General features: G+C 43.1%; 1 protein-coding gene across 1 annotated transcript in view; it reads right to left on the reverse strand.

The window, feature by feature from the left end:
• The window catches only part of MUC13 (mucin 13, cell surface associated), a 60,227-nt gene extending 53,336 nt beyond the window's left edge, over positions 1-6,891 (reverse strand). Inside the window, exon 1 of the mRNA XM_060262453.1 lies at positions 6,837-6,891. Within this exon, the coding sequence (XP_060118436.1) occupies positions 6,837-6,891 (55 nt within the window). The remainder of the gene's footprint in view (positions 1-6,836) is intronic.
• Positions 6,892-22,821: the final 15,930 nt, after the last annotated feature.

The following is a 22,821-nucleotide window of genomic DNA, read 5'->3' on the forward strand; positions in this document are numbered from 1 at the left end:
ACTCCTGAAACAATATCAGCACATGTGCCAACACCACAACTCCTTCACAGCACTAAGATTTCTCAGCTCTAAGTTAAAAGACCTCAGCCATCATTTTGTGGGTTACCTAGCAACCCAATAAATATTCTAGAAATGGCAGCAGCCCTACAATCATCTCCAATTGGAGAGGCAAGAAAGAAAAGGTGGCATGGGAAAATAGAGAAGGAGGCAAAGGTGGAGCTGGGAAGGCAGAGAACAAAAAAGAGGAATAGGAGACACCAGTGCTTGGAGGGTGAGAGGATGGAAGAGGGAGAAGACTAGAAACTAGTGGGGACGTGCCGGGAAAAGGGATATCCCCTTCACTGAATCGCTTGCAGATTCCCTCCTACCGAGATAGATATTTGTGGTTTTATTCTCATGAGCCTTTACAGGATTTGCATTTCTCCTTTTACTTTTTCTTCCAGATTTCTGAGTTCCATAGCTTTACCATGAATTGATCCAAGGTAATATGCCAAGTTGCAGTTTTTACTGTAGATATATCTATAACGTGGGGAATACTCCCCATGTTAAAGGCAGGATCCAAAGGACCAAGGGGCCTTTGGACTGCCCCTCTTAAGCAGCAAAGCCAAGTAGCAAACAAAAACTAACATGGAGGAGGCTTTCCTCAAGCTGCTTTTGAAATGCGTTTTAGTGTTCCTTTGATGTCTAGTTCATTTGAACCAAAAGATTTGGCATCTGTGAGAGCCTGGTTGAACCCCTCCCTGCTCTGAAAGTTTGCTTGGTGATCTTGCATGAGTTACCCACTCAGCCTGTCCTACTTTACAGGGTTCTTATATGTATAAAATGGAAATGAAGAAGGTGGTCCCCGCTGGGAAGGAAGGAAGGAAGGAAGGAAGGAAGGAAGGAAGGAAGGAAGGAAGGAAGGAAGGAAGGAAGGAAGGAAGGAAGGAACTTGAGATTTATTTGAGTCATTCTTGCTGGAGGTTGCTATTGAAACACACAAATATTTACCCTTGAATTCAATATATAATTGTAAGCATTAAAAAGATGTTTTACTAATACACAAAAAAATTACTAACACTGTCAAATGCATTTGTTCAATGCTATAAACATTAATAAAGCTTCAGGAGCTCAAAAGTCCATTCAAACATTTTCCTACCTAGGTGTCTCCTAGTGAACGCTAAGGGCAGGGAGTGGAGTTCCAAGGGTGGGGTGGGGGGTAAAAAGGGAAAACTGTATAGTTCAGGGTCTGTGCGGAGCCACGGTTGAGGGGATCAGGGGAGAGAGCAGCAAGAGTGGGGATAAGTTAAGGCCAAGAGTAGGAATAGCTAGGGAGATCAGCAAGAGTGGTGGGTGAGTAGTGTGCCAAGGGTGCGGGGGATTGTTTTGGAGCCAGCAGCATGGGTCCCCAGTAGGCAATCCACCACCCTTGGGTAGACGGTAGGGTCATATAGGCATGGTATGCTCTGTCCCGTTCCAGATGGGAGTGAGGTAGCCTTGGCTGGCTGCTGCCATCTCTGTCTTCACTGCAAGCTCCTCTTTGTTGCTTCGGTTCAGGAGTAAGTCTGAGCCCGGACAGGGGCTAACACGTCTCAGTTCAGAACCACAAATGAAACTGAGGAGACTTCCTTCAAATAGTTTCTGTATTGGCATATATCAGTTTGCTCTTTCTAGAAAAAGGCCCAAATTCTATGGCCCACATTTAAGGTATTGTATTAAATAAGAGCACAAATTAGTCCTACTTTAGATTTTTAAGTTATATCAGTTTTAGACAGGTAGATTCATACTATTTCAATTTTATCCAGAAAATCTTTATGTAAGAATACCGTGGCCTTATATTATGTACACTTTAATTATACTTTTACTAACTAAATGTATGTAGATAAGGATTTTCTCTGAATCGTTGGCAAGCTACGACTACCAGTTAATTGTTACCACCAAAAATCATAGAGATTTATTCAGCTATGAATTGACATGCTTTTTTAAAAACCGATGTACTATTTCCCAAGTGTGCCCGACCCATCTGTGGTTATCTAAGTCCATTAATCAAGGCCACAGTTATCCCAAACAGATGTTTCTGCAAACTTGGGGGAACCCATAAGTCTGCAGGAAAATCTGACTTAAAAAAAAAAATGGGGGGTTAAATTCCATTCAAAATACTTCAGTGGTGGTGGGAGCGGAGGCTGGGATCCATGCTGGGCTTGTTGTTGGTGCAGTTCTGGAACTGTGCTGTGCTTGGCAGTAGCACAGCCTTGGAGCTGTGGCAGGGGGGCACAGCCCCCCCCCAACCCCTCCTTGGACCTTTATGGGCCCTCTATTCTCTGGCCCCTGCTCTCTCCATGCCGCTTTGGCAGCCCCGACCCCACTCCACGGGTGCTTCCCCCTCCCTCCCAACTCACCAACGCAGCAAAACAGGGAAGAGTGGACTTCAGGGGCACTTTCAAGATGCCCTGCCCCCGCCAGTCATGTGACCAGTGGGGAAAGCCACTCTGAAGCTGGCAGTTTGTACGCCAGCTGCCCCAGCGCTGAACTTGCTGGGTGTGCTGGTAGTGAGTTGGGAGGGAGGGGGAGGTGCCGTGCAGAGGGGGGTGGGGCCACCAGAGTGGCGCAGAGATCAGGGCCAGAGCGGGGGCTGCTAGAGAGGGGGCCCTCCATCTAAAATTTTTCCCGTGGCCCCCCCTTCTGGCATTTTCTGGCTATGAGCCTGTATGGCAGGCCCAGCAGCGTAGCCCAGGATCCACACTGGGTCCTGCAAGAAAGTGGGGGGAGTAATAGGATTTCCCTTTTGCAAGTTTTGCACCCCACACACCCACACACTGCGGGGATTGGTGCGCCATTTAGTCGGCTCCCTAAGGGATATCGCAGCTGCGCCAGGAGCAGCAACAAACTTTATTTTCGGGATACAGGGGATATCTCTATGGGATACGGCAGCATTTGCCTTGTTGTAACTTTGTACCTATTTCATTAGACTGAGCCATTTCTGCTAGCTTGGAGGATTAGAATATATAGTCCAGTTTCTTATATATTTGGAAACATGGGGAATAATACATATAATCTTTTTTCTGAAATATGTTGTAAATGCCAGATATCACAGTAATTATATTTTACATTCAGAGGGAGGATTAGTATTCAGATTGACCTTTTTTGGGGCTGGAGGGGGGTTTGGACCTATCTATATTCATATCTAAAATAAGATTGAAATCCCCAACCAGAACAGTTTCACCAATACTAAAACTTTGTAGCAGGGCCAAAGTTCTGTCAAAGAATTGAATTTGATTTTGATTAGGAGCATAGATTGACATGATAGTAACATCTTGATTTGCCTCATATGAAAATATACTGCAACGCCCTCGATTATCTACTTCCGTGGAATCTAAAAAAAATTGGCAATGATGCAAAAGTAGTATTGCCTCTAGATTTGGTTGTTCCCCAAGCCAGAAATTGATGCTGATATTGTTTAAGATTAAGTATCTGTGCTGATTGTTGTTTCAAATGGGTCTCCTGCCGACATAAAATATCCACCCTCAATTTTGATGAGGATAAAAATTGCTTTCTTTTAATGTTATGAGGCCTCTGCAAGTCACGGAAAGTACCCTTATACCAATGTTCATAAAGTCTATACAAAATGTAATAAAGAAGGCGTCCCATATCCTTGCAACCCTGATATAAGTTTAACTATCATGGCTATTAATAAAGATACAGTAGAAACAGGTGAAATAGAAGGTTCATAACTCCTTAGTATGATATAAAAATATAATTCAGCATTAGGCAATTCTGAAAATTTAGATTGACAAGAGAAGCTACTATACAACCTCAATATAAAGTTTAGCCAAAAGTTACAAGCCACGTTAAAACATCGTAATGGGTAAACTAGCAAAAATTTTATAGTTATCTTTGGATTTAGTGTCCGACAAAGTCTAAACAATCCCCCAGCATGGAAAAATGTTGTCCAAAAACTCCATAACAATAACAACACTCCTAACAAAGGTGGGGAGGAAGTAATATCTCTACCAAATAGGAAAATCCTGAGTAAAACAAAAAGAAGGGGGAAAGTGGAACTTGTGCCTATGGGGAGACTACAACCCATAGGAAAGGAGAAACATCCCTCATTACTAGACCACTCTCTCTGAGGAACTATGGTCCTTAAACATCCCCTTTCCACCCCCCCCCCCAAAAAAAACCTCCATCAAAATATAGAAAAGACAGGATACCGCCTATCAACTGTTCAAAATCAGCCAGAAAAAATTGGAGAATCACAACAGGTTCTTAGTTGGGATGTGAGACCATTTTTCTAGTGACAAAATCAAGTCCAGCTTCTGTTTAGAGGATTTCCTCGTTGAATCTTGGGAAGGCTCAAGATGCAGCGCTTGTATTAATACATGGCCAGATTCTAAGTCATGAGCAGTGAGCAACATTCCTTGATGAGAGACCGTTATGTCACTTGAGGCAGACCATTTATAATGAATATCAGCTTCTGTGAGTTTGCTAGAAATAGGTTTTAACTGTCTTAGAGAGAGCTTCTGCTGCCAGATCAGGAAAGATTAGAATCTTAAAGTCTTTAAAAGGTAAGTAGCCTTTGCTTCTGGCTGCTGGATTTGATTCTATTATCTGCAAATTCTATTATGTCTCTTGGGTGGCTAGCAGGTCCTGCATGGAAGGCTTTAAGCGTAATTGGTGCCACGTCCTTTTCCAATTTAAAGTAGTTGCTAACCATGTGGCCATAAAGATGGATAAATCGGTATTGTCGTCCTCTTTTTCTTTAAAATGACAGAATTTAAGGCAGCACTGTCAATATGTATTTTCAATAAGTATAAATTTGACCCGCACCCAGATTTCAAGGCGCTGAAGTTGAGAGAGTTGTTTTTGATTCGCAAGACTGAGCTCCATTGCAAAGTTAGCTGTTCTTGCCACATCCTGCTGTTTAGTATTAATATCATTCAAGTGATTAGCCAAAGGCTCCAACAAATTTGTAATTTCATCTAAGAGGTCTTTCTTAAACAAAGGAAAGGAAGTATCCAAATCATGCTTAGTTAACGTTTCACCGGATGGTTCCGGGGAGTCAGCCATCTTAGAATCGCTGTCTTCCTGCATTGGCTCCAAAGCTGATTTTTGTGTGTGAAAAATGCCTTTGATGAGCGTGAGTCTGCTTTATTTTTAGAATTTTTGCCAACTGTGTTTTATGTCTGGCAAGCTATTTTGAAGCAATTTAAAGAAAATGCTAGGAGGTTTGGGAGGAGAGGTAGTGGGAGCCTGAGAACTACGTGTCCTACTCCTCTGTCATGGACGCCACACCCCCGCCCCACGGATTTCATTGGAATTTGGGCTGCTCCTTCCATCAATCAGGGTGAGACTGTTGGGCAGAAGGTTTAGGGAGACCATTAAATGACAGTGAAGTGTCATTTTTATAATTCAAATCCTGGTGTGTTTTTTTTCTCTAACAGGGAAGTGTCAATGGGGCTTTCCACAGCCTCACAAGGCTATTGTGGAGATAAAATGGATAAAAAGGTGCTTTGGGTCCACAGTGTGGAGAAAGGTGTGAAAAAACCTCAGCTTGAGGCCCTGGAGAGCCGCTGCCAGTCTGAGAAGACAATACTGAATTTGCTGGACCAAGGGTCTGATTCAGTATAAGGCAGCTTCATATGTTCATATCACCACTTGTCAATATATCTGATTCTCAACACTACCAATACTACCAAACCTGTAGATGCTTAAAGCAAGAGACATGAATCAACAAGAAAGATATTTCTGAAAACTTAAAAAATAGCCCATGTTGCCAGAAAAACCCAAAATCTTTTTTTTTTTTTTTAAGATAGAAGCAGCACCTGTAGCTTTAAGAAATGAATATCCTCATTGGCTATTGTTCAGCAAGCACACAGTGTTGCCAGCCTCTGAAGCACTGGTGTCTGTGAGTAAAAGTCAGGGAGGAGGGAAGGCTCTTTCCAGAGTTGTTTGGTCTTTGAGGGAAAACTGTTGGGACTAAGTCCACCACAACCACCAGGCAACTTGATACCACACAATATGCTTGACTCATCCAAGATTAAATGCTTGCTACTGTTCAATATTAGTCACCCCGGAAAAGCCAGGTTGGAGTAGTGGTTAGAGTTTCAGATTAGGATTTAGGAGATCCAGGTTCCAATCCTCACTCTGCTATGGAAACTCATTTGGTAATCTCTTGTCTTCAAAATCCTGTCAGGTCACCATAAGTTAGTTGCATCTTGACAGCACTCTCCACTACATCTTAGACCAAATAAATTGGATAAACCGCTCTGTGTTTCAACAGAGGATGCCCATACATAAAATAGCCTTTTCTTAAACAGATGATGCTCATCCATATAAACCAATATTTGCCTATTTATTTACAACTAAGATGCCTGGGGCCTATTAGATATAATTGTTTCCAATTTCTAAAGTATCTCAGATATAATAAGCACCTTCCTTATGCAGTAGACATATAACAAAATTACAGTTAACATACATTATTACAACTGAAGCCTTCCCTTTGGATTCTTTAGCTGTTTTTTGAGGACACTGAAAAGGGAAAGTAAGATCAAAGACTATTTATTAAGTAAGACATGACTATCTATTGTAAAAAACTGAAATGGTACTTAATGAAAATCATGACTATCTCCTTCAGTAAATCATTGGTTAAATAATATGGAACAATACTGAGATGTAAATGTCATGTTTTAAAAGTGAAGAAAGCCATAAATACGATGGGTTTTTAAAAGTTTATAAACACTCTATTTTATTTTGTTGCAATATAAAGACAGAATATCATCATACAGTACATAAAGATGATGGCTTTGTACTAAACGCTTAATATTTAGCCGGCTTTCAAAGAAAAGGTCTCCACTTACCTTTCACAGCATAAAAGGCAAACCACAGAACAGTGAAGAGGACACAGGCTTTCATTGTTGCTGTTGCTCTCTGCTAATCCTACAAGGAAATGTTTCTCCCCTGGTTTAGCCATCCTTTACACCATCAATGGCAGTCCAGAGTTCAACTTTTAATTGACGTCAGAACCACAAGTGCATTATATCATTTAATTTATTGCAGGTGTCTATCTAAACTTTAATAAACTATTTACTTCCTTCTATTTGACACAAACATGTCAGTTTACTATTTTATTGGTAGTGGGCAGGGCTTTTTCTGAGCAGGAATGCAGTTGCGGCCGGTTTGGTGCCAGGGAGTGTGGCCTAATATGCAAATGAATTCCTGCTGCATTTTTCTACAAGAAGCCCTGTGTGAAACAATCGTGACATCAGGGTGTGTGGCTTAATATGCAAATGAGTTCCTGCTGGACTTTTTCTACAAAAAAAGCCCTGGTAGTAGATGCATTTGAAGCTTATTTTATTTCGTAAGGGTAAGTACCTAAGATACATACAATTATAGTGGTATGTATGTTTCTATATGTGATGACAGTTTTCATTCTAGAACAAAGTTAGAATTCAGAGGTACCTTTAAGACCAACAAAATTTTATTCAAGGTATGAGCTTTCGTGTGCATGCACACTTCTTCAGACACATTGTGAATAGCATCTGTCTCTATATATGAACTGTTAACTTCCATTTCAACGTATCTGAGGAAGTGTGTGTGCACATGAAAGCTCCTACCTTGAATAAAACTTTCTTGGTCTTAAATATGCTACTGGATTCTTTTGTGCTACTGCTCTGCTTCATACTAACACAGTGCACCCCCACACACACACCGGTCCATGGAAAAATTTTCTTCCACAAAACCGGTCCCTGGTGCCAAAAAGGTTGGGAGCCACTGCTCCAAACCATCAGGCTGAGGTGGCATCAGTCTTTTTGCCTTCTTTGTCTGGGTGTGGATGTGTGGATGATGAATGTTTCCCCTTGGATGAAGACGCTACTACCAAAGAGTTAGGTCATGGGTGGGAAAAGAGAAACTCTTCCCCTTTCTCTTGGATTTTGTACACATGGTCCAGCCTCTCGGATTAGGCTGTTAGAGAGGAGGGTTTCTCCCATGATCCTTTGATTGCCTGAAGTAGCACATTTGTGAAGGGAAGGGTGACAGTGGTAGAGATGTCTCGCTGGACTATATAAAAATGAGATCATCAATTTCCGGTTGTGGTTGGACAATTAGAGTCCCAAGGACATTTGATTAAGTTCCCATAGGCAGGGCCGGCGCATGGGAGTAGGCAACCTAGGCAATTGCCTAGGGTGCCAGCTCCCAATAGGGGCGCAGGGCACTCCTTCCCGCTTGCGCTGTCCCTGAGCCTGCAACGGCGTGTTCAGGCTTCGGCATTCCCCTCGGAGAATGGAGAAGCCTGAAAGCACCATTGGTTCTTGGTGCTGAGGGGAGGGGGAATCCCTCCATCCCTCAGTGCTGAGAAAGAACGAGTGGTGCTTTCAAGCTTCGGCATTTTCCGAGGAGAACATCGAAGTCTGAAAGCACCCCTCATTCTTTTTCGGTGCTGAGGGTCAGGGCCCCGCCCCTCAGCGCCAAGAGCCAATGACACTTTCAGGCTTCGGTATTCTCTGAGGAGAACCCCGAAGCCTGAAAGTGCCACTTGCTGTTTCTCGGTGCTGAGGGGTGGGGGGATTCCCCCACCCCTCAGCACTGAGAAAAAATGGCACGCATTAATTTTTTCACCATGGGAAGGAGGTACGCTTCAGGGTTCTGCCTCAGGTGGCAGAAACCCATGCCCCGGCCCTGCCCCCATAGAACATAAGGTCCTCAGAAGGAGTACTAGTGGTATCTGTCATCATTGTATCGAGTTCAATACTGGTTGGTATGATGCTCAATCACCTGCCAAGGTAGAGTTAATGGGTTGGTGGTGCCTTGAGGTAGATGAGGTGGTAAAGTCATATTACTCACTTTGGTTGCGGTTGAGGAATGGTGAGACTGTTGAGTCAGATTGATCTGCTCAATACCAGAGTCAGGAGTGTGAACCGGTGAAGCAGGCCGGGCTCATGCAGAGGAGTCCTCCTGATGTGGAGATGCAAGGATTTTGCTCGGTGCTGATCTCGGAGGCATCAGGTCCAGTAGCCCTTCAGCAATCAAAAGGTGGACGTGATCAAGAGAGACCTTGGATAGTGTAGGAGAGGTCCTCTGTGTCAAAGAAAGAGATTTATGTCTCTTGGATTGTTTATGATCCTTTTTCTTCTTCCATTTTATCACAGGGGAAGAGGATCGAGACTTCGAGCTCTGAGAGGGTTTGGGGTTTGACATCAGTGTGGGGTCAGCCTCCTGGGCCGTGGCCAATTTGGAAAGCATGGCCGTAGATGTTGAAGCCACAGAGGCGGTAACCTCAATTGTCGACACTGATTCCATAGGTTGGGGGTCAGCGCTGATTGGAGCAAGGCGACTTGGAGGCTGGCTATGTGGTTTTTCCTGGTTTGTTTACTAAATTTTAAGCAGTAAACACAGGAATCATTTTGGTGACCTTCTTCAAAACAAAGGAGGTACAATGATTGCTTGTCCATAGGGGAGAGTTTGCTGCTACACATGGAACACCTGCACATAAGCTGTTACCCAGCTCTGCCAAGGGTGGGAAGAATGGGGGAAGGAGGGTCAACAGAAAAGAGTCACTCTTTTTTCCTAGACAAAGATGACAAAGACAGACAATGAAGGAGTGGAGCAACAACAAGAAGAATGATGAAGGAAAATGGAGAAATAGCACCAACCAGAGACCTGAAGGAGGTAAGTCTGAACAACATGGCGGCCATAAAAGAACTGGTGGGATTTTGGTGCCCCGCCTCCTGGGCATGTGCGGTGGAGTCCCTGGGCTTGCCCAGTGGCAGGGATGCAAAATCCCTCTAGTGGAGCTTTCTAGCACCGATTGAAGGCCAGCACAGGCGCCTTAGTTCTTAATGGTGTGATGCACAGAGACCATGAATATCTGCTGCTTCAACCTAAGTTGGCTGGAACACTTATGTCTATGGTAACCCTGATGTGGGGTAAATGCCTTAGGGTAGGATACTGAGACATGGGAAGACCCCAGAAATTAGTAGTCCCTTTCATACAGATGCCAGACTGTCTCTGCTTAAATTAGCATGTGGATGATTGTGACACTCCCAGAGATTTAGCTGCCTGCTTGCTTTTCAGTATCAGTGTCTGAGTGTACATTGTATATTTCTTTATATGTTTTGAGTGTGTCTTTATAAAATTCCACTTGGAGCATTTCTTCAAGTGGAACATTTGCATGTGTATCTCTCTCCCTGTCAAGGAGAGTGCCCAGACAGCCCTACCCACCAAATTGGAACTTGGGTCTGGGAACTGGGAAGTTCCCCAACAGAGGCATACCACTTCAAGGCTGTCCCTTGAATCCCCATGTTGGCGAGACAGTGGGTCAATAGATCATTGACTGAGTCAAATGCTGCTTTCAGGTCTAATAACAACAGCATTGACCTACCTTGATCCATGTGCCTATGGATAGGTCCATGTGACGCCAACCAGTGCTGTCTCCCTTTCATGGTTAGGGCAGAACCATGAGCCAGTTTTGTGTAGTGGTGAAGTGTGCGGACTCTTATCTGGGAGAACCGGGATTGATTCCCCACTCCTCCACTTGCACCTGCTGAAATGGCCTTGGGTCAGCCATAGCTCTGGCAGAGGTTGTCCTTGAAATGGCAGCTGCTGTGAGAGCCCTCTCAGCTCCACCCACCTCACAGGGTGTCTGTTGTGGGGGGAGAAGATTGTAAGTTGCTCTGAGTCTGATTCAGAAAGGCGGGGTATAAATCTGCAATTCTTCTTCTTCTTCAGAAGCGGGACTAGACTGGATCCATAAAGCTTGGAGTTGTTCTGCCATCGCTTTCTCAACTTTGTCCAGGAATGAAAGATTTGTCCAGGAATGAAAGATTCAACACTAGGCAGTAGTTGGCCAGATCCAAAGGATCTAAAGATGGTTTAAGAGTGAATGTACCACTGCCTCCTTTAAATTCCCTGGAAAACCTCTGAGATCAGGTAGGTTTATAACATTTCCCAGGGGTACTTGTATCTCATCACAACTGGCTTTCACCAGCCATGATGGACACAGATCTAGGAAGCAGGTGGGAGGCTTCACAGCACCAAGGAACCTGTCAACCAGGGCCAGTGTGTGGGAGTGGGAGAACTAGGCAATTGCCCAAGGTGCCAGTTCCCAGCAGGGGTGGATGCAGGCACCCCCTTCCCCGCTTGTGCCATCCCTGAGCCTCCGACTCAGCTCTGAGAGGTCAGAGGAGCTCCCCCAGCCCCTCAGAGTCCAAAAAGAACCGCACTTCCCATCCTCAGTGCCCTCCAAACTCGGAGAGTGCTGGCGAGGAGGACTGTCAAGTGCTCTTTCTGGGCTCTGAAGGGTCAGAGGAGCTCCCCCAGCCATTCAGAACCCAGAAAGAATGGTGCTTCCCATCCTCAGTGCCCTCCGAACTTGCAGTACCAGGGAGAGGAAGCACCGAGTGCCACCTCTGGGTGACATCATCGTGCTTTTGTGTGCGCGCAATAAGTGTTTCCCAGGGGTGAGTGTGCGTGCGTTGATCTTCTGCCTCAGGCAGCAGAACCCCACATGCCGGGCCTGCTGTCAACACCACTCTTGGAAAGGTGGCTGAATAGGGTTGCCAAGTCCAATTCAAGAAATATCTGGGGACTTTGGGGGTGGAGCCAGGAGACATTAGGGGTGGAGCCAAAGACCAAGGCTGTGACAAGCATAATTGAACTCCAAAGGGAGTTCTGGCCATCACATTTAAAGGGACGGCACACCTTTTCAATGCCTTCCTTCCATAGGAAATAATGAAGGATAGGGGCACCTTCTTTTGGGGCTCATAGAATTGGACCCACTGTTCCAACCTTTTTGAAACTTGGGGGGTATTTTGGGGAGAGGCATTAGATGCTATAATGAAAATTTGGTTCCTCTACCCCAAAAAACAGCCCCCCCAGGGCCCCAGATACCCGCGGATCAATTCTCCATGATTTTCTATGGGAATAACTCTCCATAGGGAATAATAGAGTTCCCAGTAGACATTTCCCTCCCCTCCCCCCACTTTCTGAGGACCCTGAAGCGGGGGGAAGGACTCCAAACCAGGGCATCCCCTGCTCCCACCTGGGGATTGGCAACCCTATGGCTGAATTGGTCCAATATCTGACCAGAAGCGAAGGGGCCTCCAGCTCACATAATTTATTTCGCATACTTTAGATATTTATCTCAGAATCAAACCACGTGTCAAAGTTTTTTGGAAAAGGTCCATAAACACTAGAATCATTGTCACATTCTTTTCTAAAACAGAAACATTTATCTGTTGCAATAAATTGCAAAATCAGGTGATGCGATGCCAGAAAAGTGAACTGTGAGCCATACGTCTTATTTTTTCTATGGATTACTTCCTGGAATGAAAGTTCAATTTATATATCTCGAAGATAAGACTTTACACAGGGCAACTTTATATTACCATTAATCATCAGTGCAGTATTTTTAGCAACTCCTAAGAATTATTGTCCTCAGTTGTCATTTCTCATTGTTTAAGACCTTGGCTACGCTGTGCTACACTGATCTGAACAGAGTTGTACTAGTTACTGGCAATGTTATGATGGTAAACGTTCTCATGGATTATTTGAAATAATAAAAAAGTGATTATAATCTAATGCAATGAATCGGAATGGTATATTTGAATGCATTCCTCTGGTCTGGTAATAGAGGAGACATAACATAGCACAACAGATCACCCCATCTAAAAGGAAAGGACACCATTAATTTACCTCTACATTTGAGAGGAGCCAGATGGAGCATGACATCAGGGTCAAATGACCATTGGATCTATGCCCTTCTGGCTACTGATTTTAGTGAATATCATCTAGATTGAAACATGATTTGTTGTTCTACGAAGCTTGCTAAACCAGTGCCTTTGAATGAGGCTCTTCTGTTGCCGTGCTAATGAATTATTCCTTAAAACGGAATCTGCTAGTTTTCATGAAGAAAAAGTGGATAAGCTTCAACAGCTCTGAACCCTTTGTAAAACTTTTGTAACAAAAAACCCACATACAAGCCTTTTCAATTCCAGAGTTGAGCAGGACAAGATTTTAAGATTACATATTGTGTTCTGGACTGTAAAAAAGTGCCATGTCATAGCCCCAAAGAAAGATTGTGATGGAGCAGGACGTTGCGGATTACATCTGTAAATCCTGAAATACTTGTGCCACTCATAACCCTGTGCCTTACATTGTTACCAGATTTCTGACCATAGTTTAGCATGGACATCAAAATCTGATTTGGAAAAGGTACCTGACCTTGTTTTTTGAATTTACAATAACTTGGATCATATTGGAAACATCTGGGACAGAAGTGGAGTGGGACTTTTCCACACTCTTGCTTCAGTCCCAAATGCCCCCGTAAAGCATGACTTCTAGTGGTCAGGGGACCCCCAGAAACAGTATCATGGAAATCACTGAAAATCCACACCCCTTCCCAAACCCTTTATGAGATGCAAACCAATATTTTGTAACACAGAATTTCATCTAGATTTCAGACTTTGAAAATATGAATTAATCCCGTTAACAAAATCAGAAGTACTTGCGATTCTGAATGGATGTATTTCAATGCTCATTTTCAAAAGATGATCCAATGGGATCACAGATACTTGATCTTCTTCTTTGTGTAGACTTTGCTGAAGTGTATTCTGTTTTATTAGATACACCATCATTGGCCATTTCCATACAGGTTTTTTGCACCAGGTTCAACACTTCTGGAAAATGGAGTTTTCTCTGCTCTTCACATCATAGTGCATTTGTGTACCTCCCAGAATTTCCCTCATTTTTCTCTGAATTTTCCCAACCCTACTTTACTGAAAAGTTTTGGGAAAGACTGCAGCAATACCTGGATCGCTGCCATGTGATGGGAAAATTCAGATTTCCTGGTCCCACCCCATAGTAGTCATTCCCCACCACATCCCACTGGCAATTCATTATCATTTTAACAATCTATATTTCAAGTTCCTTGAATTCTCAATTTTCATTTTTTTTTAAAAAGTCTCTATCCCTTTTGGTTGTGGAGATATAAGAGGGAAGGCATATCTACACAACCTAAGGGGATAGAGGTTTACTTTTTAAAACAATGAAAGCTGGAAATTAAGAGAACTTGATATACATTATAACAATATTCAATTGATGATTGTAAGAAAAAACTGAATAAACCCTGGTGGCATGGGAAGGTGGATTTGGCCTCTGCAGGGGGATTTAGGGCAGGGAAACTATCAGGAAAATTGCTGTGACAAACTGCACCTTTTTGAAAGCTTCAATGTACTGTACAAGCAGAGTAAAGGTATGTGAATGGTTAATTCTTCACAGAGCCAGAGAGCCTTGCGTGACAGGCTTTTCAGAGCAAACTGATTGCACAGCATCAGCTGAGTAGTCTTGAGATTGCTGGATGATGAGGAGAGGGAGTCAGATTTGTGCCATAACTGGAGAAAGTCAGAGTTCTGCCTTGACTGAGAGTCTGATTTCAGCCTTAGCTGAGAGCAGTTTAATATCTGACACAGGGTGGGGCAGTCAAAGCTTCTTCAGGGGAGAAGCAAACACGCTACCAGGACTGCTCAGTCTGTGAAGGGACAGAAAAAAAGGGGGGGGATTTTTATCTCTGAGGGAGCAGGGAGGAAGAGGAAGGGGTCCATCACACTTGCCATCTGGAAACCCCACTGCCACTGCATTGTATATCAGCAGCTGCAGCAGCAGTCGGGAAACTACATAAACTTATCCCCAAGAGAAAAACACCATATGCTGCCTTAAATGTGCATGTTCACAACAATAAAAGCTAAGATTCAAACTGTTATTAATAATTTTATTGTATCCTTTTTATTATACTGACTAGAACGCCAGATTTAAAACATGTTGGAATGCTGATATAAAAATAATCCAATCCTTAAAAATTATAGTTTGCAACGGAAGTACTATAGAATTAGTGGGTGGTTCAAATAATATACAACTTTAAATAACACTGTGTTGGAGAAACAAAATATAAGCAAAACAATGCAGAACCTATGTTCACGTGAATGCAAAGTTGAAAGCCAGAACAATGTACAACCACAGGTCAACTAATGTGCATTCAGTCATCATGAGATGCACACCAAAGCCACATCTTCATTTGACAGAGAAGGCAGGCATCCAGTGCAGTGCCAAAGGCTCTTTTGAGAACAGCTTAATTTTGGAAGAAGTCTAAAATAATGTAATTTGGGATGTAGAAGGCTGACAAACTTGATTGATTTCATTTAAAAATGGGGGAAGGGGAAAGTTAAGAATTATATAAATTGGGTTTGCAAGACGTTTTTTCTTCAAACTTTCTACAGAATTACATAACAGAAATATAACACTGTATGAGCTTTTGCGTGTCTGAAGAAGGGAGCAGTGACTCACAAAAGCTCCTACCCTGTCACAAATTTTGCTAATGTTTAGTTGCTTCTTCTTTTCTACTGCTACAAGCAAACTAACGTGGCTACACATTTTGAACTCTCTAGTAAGTATAAGCATTTCAAATTTGCCTTTGACATTTCCATAGGCCTTTCTATAAAACAAGTAATGGGAAAAAGTACACGTTAATCTCACTACAATCAATAATTTAGGCAACAGAAAGATTCCCAAACATGTATATTAGGGTCAGTCTTAAACATGGATCATACATGAAAACAGTTCACTTGTTTGACTGGGTTGTATCCTGAGTGTGTGAAGCTAGGCTCATGGTCTTGATTCCCCCCACCCACCCAAATGCCACAGAGTCAAAATATTTCAAGCTTTCCACATTATAAAGGATATCCTATACAGGTTATCTTCAGCATGTGAAAAATGCCCAGTGCCACATATCAAAGCATTACAAATTTACATTTTTAGATACGCGTGAGAATGCCATTCATTCCTACTTAATGAAAGCTTTTATTGCTGTGTTTGTTTTGTATCAGTAGGAAGCTTCCACTTAGAGGCACAACATTAAACATGTTTGGAATGGCATAGCTACAATACAAACATGGCTTTCCCAAAAGAATGTGGGCAGGGGGGCTCAACCGGGGAAATTTGCTATTATAAATCCACAGCTCTCTTTACAGATCTACAGGTCCCAGGAAAGGAAATGTCTATTCAGGTTGGCTTAGTCTGTGATGTTGACATGACTGACTGAGCCTTCCTTAGTCCATTCTAAGCCCGCTGATCTCAATAGACTTAGAAGGCTGCAATTCTGTTGAGGACTGCGCTGTGAAAGGCTCAAGCAAACTTTGTTTGGCAACTTCTTTCTTCAGATGCAGTAAGGAAATAGCAATCAGAATGCAACACAGCTGGCTGGATTTAAAGATGGACATCTTACAGTTGGGTTTCTTTCCCCACATGAAAGCCAGGCCTTCACCCAGAGTCCCTCACATCAAGGTATGGGCTGCATTCAACGGCTGCTCTTTTCTGCACATGCTCACACGCAACAGGTGGATGGCATCATTAACTCAATGGAACTGGCATTACTGACCATCTGCTTGGGCCGGAGGTGTGGGTGGACCTCATTCAGAACTGTCGTCACCAGTGTTCCCTCTAAGCTGAGTTAGTGTGAGCTAGTTCAGTTTTTTAGCCTCTAGCTCACACATTTTTGTATTAGCGAAGGAAGGATGGCCCCAGACCAAACTAATTTATGCAGTAGCCAAATCGCTTGCTCACAACTTTATGCTAGTAGCTCACAAAGTAGAATTTTTGCTCACAAGACACCACAGCTTAGGGGGAACATTGGTCATCACACAAACACTCTATACAGAATTCCTCTGCATATACAGATAACATATTGTGTGTGGATATATTTGCCCTGTTGGACCAAGAAAAGTACATACTATTCACATTTATCAATGCTGCGTAGGAATGCATGGTTGGTCCTGAGACATAACTGATGAATATGTATGATGCAGGACTCTCTGCATTATTAAACACAGCCAGATGTAAATCACAGGCTTCAGTCATCAGTAATAATCACAGAACGAACAAACTTCCATTTGTGCAGCATGACATCTTCTCTCCTTCTGCAGCAGAACTAATCCCATTTTGTGAAAGAAGTGTCTTTTTCAGGGCCAACTGCCCTCTGCACTCAGAATAAATAGACTTCTAAGTGCCAGATACTGGAGACAAACAAGGCACAGATGTCTCCACCATGCCTTTGGTTTCATCTGCAATCCTGGATTCCTTCCTCTTCCCCCTTGTTTGTGGGTTCTAGCTTCTCAAACACACACACACCCTTCTCTGGCTCAAATAATCTCCCTTAGGCTAGGAAGTGACCTTAGATAGTCACTCTCTTTCAGTCTAACCTACCTCAGTTGTTGTGAGGGCAAAATAGAGAAAAACGATGTAAGCTGTTCCCAGTCCCCATTAGGGAGAAAAGCAGCGTATAAATAAAGAAAAAATGAAATATTTCATTAGCTTTAAAGAAAAAAAAGATAGGTATCCATTTTTGCCTGTCTTTTTTCTTCAAAGGTCTATACCAGTGTGGGAAGCCCAATTTATTTTGCAAAACTTAAAGCCTCTCTCTCCTCCTCACATGACCTCTGGCAGAATCAGAATGCAACACAACCGGCTGGGAAGATCTGATCATGGATCTTCCAGCGCCTCATCTGCTTTGACTCTCAATTGACCGATCTGAAACAAAGCTCTTCACAACCTACTTCGGACTTTACCACTTTGAGCAGCATCACATAATCTGTAAAGTCAATTTCTCACCATTTCATTTCTGCTTGTTTAACTGATAAGCAAATTCCATGCACTGCTCAAAAATGCTGCCAGTTTCCTGCATGCGGCATAACTCTTTCACATCCTCTTTATAACACTGCGGGATCAAAGTCTGACCGGGGTGAAGCGGGGATTTCCCTCCCTCCTTCCCTCTTCTGGAAATGCTCTAGAAAAAGGATTGAATAAAATGTTTAGATTTAGCCGCATGTGACAAATCGATCCCATTTAGATTGCCTCAATGTTGGTCTTCTCCAATGGTAGCAACACTGTAGAACTGGAGTCCCCAACCTTCTGGCCCATGGGAGCTGTGTTCGAATGCCCAGTGCCTACACAGGGCTGCATCTTATATCAAAACATAACAAAATTATTAACCTACCTATTTAGATCAAAAGTAAACATTCAGAGGTCAACAAAGAAACGTTAACTTGAATGCAATTCATTTGGGAACAATATTTTACTATGGAATCTTTTTATCTAGCTACACACGCTTACCTAGTCAGTGTGATTTTTATTTAGGAATAATGTTTTAAAAATGGATTATGAATCGGACCTACCAGATGGCAGAGTTGCACTCCTAAGCACATTGAACACTATGAGATTTATTTCTTAATAAACAACACTGCCTTGAGGTTTAAATCTACACATGCTAATACTTAAAATAATGGGGGCCTTCCAAAAATGGGCAGGTACAGAGAACAAGCAAATGAAAGGCAGCCTTCTACCTGGAATTGACTTCAAATTATATGTAGGAATAGGGTTGGCAGTTCCCAAGTGGGAGCAATACTGTGGGCTCCTGCCCACTGCCAGCCAGGTGCCAGCAGGGAAGCCCCAACCCCAACAGTCATGACCTCTGCAACACCCCTGCTGTGATGACATCATGTGAAAGTGACTTTGCCTCACCTCCCATTCCCAGAAATCTCCCTTCCCTTCTACCAGCACGAGGTAGGGACCTGGCGGCCCTATGCACATACGCATCACTACCTGCCAGCCAAGCCTTAATCATGAGAAGCAAAATGGTAGCTGTGGGAAGGGGAATCCCATAAGCTTTCCTGCTAAGAGAGTACTCCTTCCCTCTCGACTCAAGGGGCCATTCACTGGCTCTGCAGGGGAGGAGAGGCAGAAGCAAGCAAGTCAAGAAGTCAGAGCAACCAGCTCTTGCTGAGGAAGGAAGAATGCTTTTGCCGGCAGCAGCCATCTTTCCAGTGACCTCAAAAAGCCACTTGGAGGAGCCTTGATGGGTGGGACCTTTAGAATTGTTCAGCATGTAACTCTTTGGGTGATTACAGACTGGCAGTTTGGGCCAACTCAGAAACGCCTCTGAATTTGACCCCAAAAATCCTTCCACACACAAGCATCTGCCACCCATCCTCATCCCATCCTCCGTCCTCTGCAGTGTGACTCAAAAAGCGACCACTTCCGCGGGGCGGTTTCCGGTTCCGGGGGGGCGGTGCGGCAGCGTTCTGAGAGAGCTCCTCAGGACGAGCCGAAATTCCAACCTTTAGGGGGGCCTTAGGGTCTGCACGACTTCCAGTCGGAGGAGGGAGTGCGTAAGAAGAGTGCGGTGAATAGTGGGGGCCTGAATTGGGAGCCTCCAAGTGTTCTACCTGTCTTCAAAACACCGAGGTTGGAAACGCGTGAAGCGAATTAGCCCCACCCACCGGATTAAGGAGGTGAACTGTGGACGGCGATGGAGGAGAGCTTGATGGTGTAGAGTATCGCAGTTGGACATTTTCTCAGAGGGGATTTTCTTGTTTGTCTTTCTGCGGCACTTTGTTCGTTCTGGCCTGTGGGAGGCTGTGTCTGTCGGCGCAAAGACCAGAAGAGGAGAGTCGGGGAGGCGAGATAAGCCCGGACGAGGCGACCTGGAAGCTCAGGTGAAAGAGGGCGGAGGGGAAGGCGCCCACGCTGACCGGTGTGGGCCAGAGAGAAGGGGCGGCTGAAGCTTGAAAGCCCTGAAACTTGCGAGGAGTTCCTAGGACCGGACAATAGCACTTTTGTTTTGTGCTGGGAATTGTTTGGGAGAATGACTGTCTAATGACTGTCTAATGTGGGAACCCCCGAGGAGACGACACCACGGAGTGTAAAGAGTTAAAAGAGCTGGTTGGAGAGACGATTTCCTACGCCCGTCGCATCTCACGCCAGGGGGAGAAAACAGCAGACTTATAATCGGCGTTAAACTGTAGGCTGCTGAGTAGAATTTGACTGCATAAAGACAGAGCTTTGCAAGAGACATTAGGCAAACCCGGCGGTGTTTGAAGGAAGACAGCTACTGATTGATGGGTCTTGAAAGAGCTGAAGACTTGGAGGCTTGAAGCCCCATTCGAGCTGGGTGTTTATTTTTTGTGCGGTTTGACTCTCCTGGCTAACTGCTTCAGAGCCGACACACTGAGCTTGAGCAGAGCGGATAAAGGGAAAGAGGGGGTGGGCAGGAAAGTTTAGAGAATCAACTTGGCGTCTGAGGCTTTCTACTGAGGGGGGGGGATAGTGCCCATTGTATATCTAGAGCAGTTAACAGTCTAAGAGATAAATCCTACAATGGGGTACATTAACTAAAGCTTAACTACTGTGGTAAATTTTTGCAGAGCTTCTGAATATATGGTCTGGTATAAGAAATAAGATATAAGAAAATAAGGAAAGCTATTTAGTGAACAGTACAAAGATAATGTCTCAGGCAGGGAAGGTGAAATTTTCGCCAGGTCAACCCAAGGCGGTTGGAGCAGCTCTATCACAGGATGCACTAAAAGACATACAAGTTAATTTTTTAGAGGCCTTAAATCAAATGAAGGAAACTTTAACAAAACAGATGGAGGGAGTTGTAGCTAAAATGGACAGTCTTGATGAGAAATTTGGAGAAACAAGAAATGATATAACTGAAGTAGTAAAAGTAACCAAATCTATTGATGGTAAACTTAAACTATTGGAAGGTAGAATAGAAGAACTTGAAGGAAATCAGGATAAGTTAGAGACAAAGAACATGCAAATGGAAATGGGGCAAGCTGAATATGTTTTAAGGTTCCTAAATATACCAGAGGAAAAGAATGAAAATTTGGTATTCTTAATGACTGAGGCGTTTGCAGAACTTTTGTCAATAGAACAGACTGAAATCGAAAAAGAAATAGATTGGGTTTATAGAGTCAGCACCACTCACGCCAGAAGGAATGGTCTTAACAGAGAGGTCCATGTGAGATTTGTTCGCAGGATGGTAAAAGAAAGGGTTTGGCGGGAAGCCAGAGATCAGCAGTTAACGATAAAAGGAATTAAGATAAAGGTGATGAAAGATATTCCATGGCTGATTAGATCAAAGAGAAAAGGCTATAGGCATTTGGCTCTGGCTTTACAGAGAAAAGGAATCTCTTATAGGTGGTTGGTGCCTGAGGGTATGATATTTACCTATTTAAATAACAGATTTAGGATAGACTCATCTGCTAGAATGGAGGAGTTTCTCAAAACGCATAGTAATAATTGGCAAAAAGGGAAATCAAGGGGGGACCAGTTTGAGACGCAGTTAGTACTAATAGACCCATCTAAAGAACATCAGTTACGGGATTTAGAAGAAAGGGAAGAGGGAGAGGTCCCTCAAGCCGAAGACTCAAAAAGGGAGACAAGGTTACAGAAAAAGAAAAAGAACCCAAGAGACTAAGTAAGAAAATAATATGTCACTCAGTTTAAAGATTATCTCGGTTAATGTGAATGGTCTAAACTCGCCCAGAAAAAGGAGAAGAGTTTTTTTGCAATTAACTAAACTTAAGGCAGACATTGTGTGTGTTCAAGAGACCCACATGAGGAAAAAAGATGACTTCCTTTTACATAATAAAAAACTTGGTAAAGCTGTAATTACCTCGGAGGAGGTTAAGAGAAAGAGAGGGTTGGTGACTTACGTCAAAGAAGGTGTGCATGCGGAGTTAATTTTTGAGGGCAAAGAGGCTAGAATACAAGGTATTGAAATAATAAAGGACACAAAAAAGTTTCTTCTGGTTAATCTGTACGCACCAAATGAGAATCAAAGATCGTTTTTTAAAGAACTATATCTAAAAGTAGGTAATGCTCAGTACGAGAATGTTTGCATTATAGGAGACTTTAACGCTGTGGAAAACCCTGATTTAGATCGAAGTTTTGGAAGTGATAGAAAGAAATCTAAGAAAAACAGGAGTAATATCTTACCTGAATACTTTCTAAGATTAGCGGATGAATTCGCGTTAGTAGATGTTTGGCGCACTCTTAATCCCAAGAAAAGAGATTATACGTTCTTCTCAAGTAGACATGCGTCTTGGTCAAGGATTGACTCAATTTGGATCTCAACAGGGTTAATGAAACTGGTACGAGAAACGGATATCCTCCCCTCTACAATAGCAGATCATTCCCCTGTCTTGCTAGTACTAAACTCAGGAAGAAGGAATACAGGTTGGAGAATGAGTATAAATTTGTTGAAGGAGAAGAACTTTATTCGATATATAGGGGAGGAAATGAAGTTTTTTTTTAAAATAAACACACAGAAGGACATTTCGCCGATAACAACTTGGGAAGCAAGCAAAGCCTACTTTAGGGGGCTGGTTATTAGCTATAATGCAAAAAAACGGCGTGAGGAGAAGTATAGCGTACAAAAATGGACAGATCTAATTAAAAGTAAAGAAACACTGTTAAAGGTAAACCCCTCTTTGAAGGAGCTTAGATCGGAGATCAGAAATTTACAACATAAGGTACAACTACTTTACTTAGAACAAATGGAGGCGAAGATAGCGTACTCTAAAGCATACTTTTTTGACAATGCAAACAAACCGGGTAAGTGGTTAGCCTATAGGGTTAGGAAGGAGAGAGAAAAGAAATTGATTAAAACATTAAAGGACAAGAATGGACAGAATACCTCGAATTTGCAGGAAATGAAAGATATAGTGCAAGAGTTTTACAAAAATTTATATAGCAATGAGGAGAGAAATGAGGAAGAACAAAGGGAGTATATTTTGAATAAAAATAAGATAAAACTAACTGGTGAACAGAGAGATTTATTATCAGCCCCGATAGCAATGGTCGAAATCGTAGAGGCTTGGAATAAAATTAAAGGTAATAAGGCAGCGGGACCCGATGGCATACCCCCGGAATATTACATAACTTTCAAGGAAACTTTGATAGATCCCTTCAAAGGTTTACTAGAGGAGGTGTGGAACAAGGCCATAATTCCAG

Source organism: Heteronotia binoei, chromosome 21 (assembly GCF_032191835.1).
Source record: "Heteronotia binoei isolate CCM8104 ecotype False Entrance Well chromosome 21, APGP_CSIRO_Hbin_v1, whole genome shotgun sequence".
NCBI classification, from domain to species: domain Eukaryota; kingdom Metazoa; phylum Chordata; class Lepidosauria; order Squamata; family Gekkonidae; genus Heteronotia; species Heteronotia binoei.